General features: G+C 55.2%; 1 protein-coding gene across 1 annotated transcript; it reads right to left on the bottom strand.

The window, feature by feature from the left end:
• Positions 1–181: 181 nt before the first annotated feature.
• LOC119311762 (protein WRKY1-like) lies at positions 182–3,059 on the bottom strand. Its single transcript, XM_037587464.1, has 4 exons — positions 2,933–3,059; positions 1,263–2,211; positions 1,041–1,166; positions 182–426 (listed from the first exon to the last, which is right to left on the bottom strand). Exons 2-4 carry the CDS (start codon positions 2,189–2,191, stop codon positions 279–281), a joined length of 1,203 nt encoding a protein of 400 aa, XP_037443361.1. The 5' UTR covers positions 2,192–2,211; positions 2,933–3,059; the 3' UTR covers positions 182–278.
• Positions 3,060–3,514: the final 455 nt, after the last annotated feature.

Below are 3,514 nucleotides of genomic sequence, written 5' to 3'. Positions count from 1 at the left end.
AGGGGAAAATTCTACAAAATTTATGAGTTTGATTGATGAGAAACACCACTAAATCGACAATCTACGCGACAAATCCCTTTCGCCATGGATTCTCCTGAAAGAGCTGAATCACCATCCTCCCCCACCCCCTCCTCAGCAGTTAGGAACAGAAAAGTATGTACAGACTAGTCTCTTCTTCTTCTTCTTCTTTTCTCCAATCTTCTTTTTTTAATCTCTTCTTCTAGAATCGGCGGCTATCGAACGAGAGCGGTCTGCGACGACGATGGAGGCCCGAAAGGTCAGGCTGGCTGTGGCTGGGCCGCCGCAGCTCGGTTGTGGTTGTGATCGCCCTCGTAGGTAACGATCAACATCGCGGGGTCGTCGACGCACCTCTCGACATGCTTCCTCGCCGGGCAGCCCCTCACGCTGCTACACTTGTAGTAACCCCTGCAACACAATGATGCACACACGTACATTCTTAAGTGGCCTGTTTGAAGAAAGAACAAAGCAGGTGAAGTGTGCTGGGAAGAGGATGTCAGCTGTAACCTTTCTTGGATTGCAATGGGCATACTACCAGAATTAGAACAGGTTTCCTTTTAACTGCATGTATGCTTATAGCAAACTTGAGAATGAAACTACACTGACTTGATTGAAAACAAAAGCAATCCTTTTGGAAAGGATATCTGAACCTCACTTTGCTATAAGCGGCATCTATTACCTAAACAGATGTGGGATAAAATCTAGCCTTAGAAAAGTTAGAATTGTCACCCCATTAATTCAGGACTATAACTTTTTAAATTACCCAAAATCATGTGGATGAAAACTTTTTGGAAGATCATGCATCCAGTGATATGGGTATACACTTAGTTTTACACACAAAAAAGGGCAAAAGGAAGCTCTAACTCTGAACAAAACAAAATTAAACCACCTGTTACTTGTTTCCTAACATAACAAAATGACAAAGCCAGTAAAGAGCAAGCGCAGACATCATGTGCAATGCAACTATATACTTAGACAAATGTATTTAAAGGGATAAAAAAGATTCAAGTATTTTGGTATACCTAGGATGCGGGGATCCCTTTATTGGCTTCTGGCCATACTTCCGCCACGAGAATTCATCAGCCGGGATGTCGGCCACCTTATTGCTGATTGCAGGGACTTTGATAGACCTCCTTATCCTTAGTTTCCTGTAATTGCATACAAAGGACGGTTTATTTAGAGAACATAAGAAATACCATAATACCAGTGGTCAGATATATCAATTTATCACAATGAATTCCAACCTTTTCTTTGCACAGTGACACCTGCTCCCAGTTGCACAGCGTCCACTCCCATCCTCCTTGCCGATACACCTCCTCCTCTGCTGCATGAGGCCCATCTCCGGGGTGCTCGACGTCTGCGAGCCACTAACTAGCTGGAAGGGACGGCTGGAGCGGCTGCCGTCCAAGCTCGCCATGCTCCCCTCCATGCTCAGAGATGTCAGGAACGAACGGGAGGATGACCCCGTACAGTTAGAGCCATCAAACTTGAGGTTGACACCCTTGCCAGCACCAGTGCTGCCACCCTGATGATCACCATGGCCGCCCCTCTTCATCATCTCGCTCTGCAGCTTCATCTGATGCATGAGCTGGAACCTCTGGTAGCTCTGCTGCTGCTGGATGAAATGGAGATGCGCCGCCGGCAATGCCGGTGCCGGCGTCCCCGCCGGTGGCGCAACAGACACCGGCTGGACGAGGTGGAGCGGCGGCCCGCGAGCCGGGCCGTTCGAACCGACCGACGGGTTCTCCACAACCATCCTCTGGGGGAACTGGGCTGCCGGGATCCTGACAGGGTCCTTGGAGGAGGAGGCCTCCATCTGCTGGTACCTCGGAAACAGCTGGAGGCTGGTGCTCGGGCCAGGACTGGATGTCTTGGGTGGTGCTGCAGCAGCAGCATCGGCAGCCGCAGCCGACGCGGGGCTGTCCCGGAAGAGGTTGCTGTCGAAGAGAGGCATGGGCTTCTTGATCCTTTGTCTGAACCTAGCATGGCCTTGTCGTCCACCATTGCCGTTGCCGATCTTGGAAGCTAGGGAGCCGAACTTGGCGACGGCGGCGCCCGTGGCCTCCAGGAGGTCCTTGTGGGGGACGAGCTGGCCATGGGGGTTGGAGAGGAGGTCCAGCACCTTGTGGCAGCTCTGCACCGCCTCCCTGTTGGATTCCACCATGCCATCCATCGCTCACTCCCTCCCCCTACCTGCACACACACACGCACGCACGCACAAATCAACAACTTGTTCAGCCCTCGGCTCGAACACACGCATCTCGAATCAAAAAGGATTCAACACCTGCGCTGCAATAATTGGACTCGGGTAGAAGATTCTCCAGGGAAATAAATATCTAAAACAGGCGTCACGGCACGAGGATATGCTTTGCACAGTGGAAAAACGCAGGAGAGGCATGCGTAGATATACATATGCCGATGGCTGTAATCATTCCGCCCCCCATAAAGAGCACTGCCACCGCCATGGATTTCATCCGAGGCCTGGGAAGAAACAGCAGCCGCCGGATGCAGGAGATTCTCCGCCATCATACCCCGACCCGGCAGGCCAGAATTGGGCACGCGGGCGTGGGACTCGGCATTTCGGGCGGCCTTAATCGCTACCAAAACTAGGCCGCCGGACAATCCAGGGAGGGAAGCACCTGAGCCTACAATACAAGAACAGAAAAAAGGCCTACCGACCCGCCCGTGACCGCGCCACCACCCCCGCTCCGCTCCCCCGAGCAAAAGCCTCGAAAAATCCGGCGCGGAATCCGCCACCCCGGGTGACAAAGAAGCAAGAACCACCGCCCGCCCGCCCGAGCATCCCCGTCGATCCACCCACGAAGCGGAAACGCCGCGCCCGAATCGCCGGGCACGAGCACGATCCTACCGGCAGCAAGAACAGGAACAGAACGGAGAAGCAGGGACCGCAAACCTCGCGGGATGTCGCAGGCGGGCGTCGCCACTCGCCACCACCGCTCGGGCGGAGGGGAGGGGAGAGGTGGCTGGGACAGCGGGCAGAGAGGACGGAGAGGCGAGGAGCAGAGCAGGGAGGAGCAGCAGTCGAGTGCTAGTCCGAGGCAGGGAGTGAGGAAAATAAATAAACAAGCGGAACGGGGGCGGGGGCGGGGGCGGGGGTGGGGGCCAGCGCGGGCGCAGTGCTCTATCGCTTTTGCGCCCCTCTTTCGTTTTTCTTCTCTCGTATGCCTCCTCGGGCTGCGGGGGCGGGGCCGCCGAGGGGGAGGGGGGATCCGGGCCGTCCATCGCGCCCGTCCCTGTCCTGCGTATGGACTTTTGCCCTGTCCCGGCCTTTTCTCCCTCAGCTCCCTGCCGATTCTTTTATTTTAGTCCGTTTCCGGGGGTGGGGTTGGGTTCCCGGGGCTGCCGTTTCGTCAAAGGCGTGAGCTGTGTCAGACGCCACTGTGCCCCCCCGCCTGGGCCCCGCCCGCCAACGTTCTCTATCTATCTTCGTCTTCCCTGCCCGCGCTCGTGAGCGTTTGTTTCTCCCTCCCTCCCT

This window comes from Triticum dicoccoides, chromosome 5B (assembly GCF_002162155.2).
Source record: "Triticum dicoccoides isolate Atlit2015 ecotype Zavitan chromosome 5B, WEW_v2.0, whole genome shotgun sequence".
NCBI classification, from domain to species: Eukaryota; Viridiplantae; Streptophyta; class Magnoliopsida; order Poales; family Poaceae; genus Triticum; species Triticum dicoccoides.
Note: the sequence above shows the minus strand (reverse complement) of the source record. Positions and strands in the feature narration are given on the sequence as shown.

Coding starts and splice junctions, on each gene's coding strand:
- LOC119311762 (XM_037587464.1), bottom strand. CDS start 2,191: ATGGATGGCATGGTGGAATCCAACAGGGAGGCGGTGCAGAGCTGCCAC. Junction 1,167..1,262: donor TGTCACTGTGCAAAGAAAAG/GTTGGAATTCAT, acceptor ATGCAATTACAG/GAAACTAAGGATAAGGAGGT. Junction 427..1,040: donor AAGGGATCCCCGCATCCTAG/GTATACCAAAAT, acceptor ATTGTGTTGCAG/GGGTTACTACAAGTGTAGCA.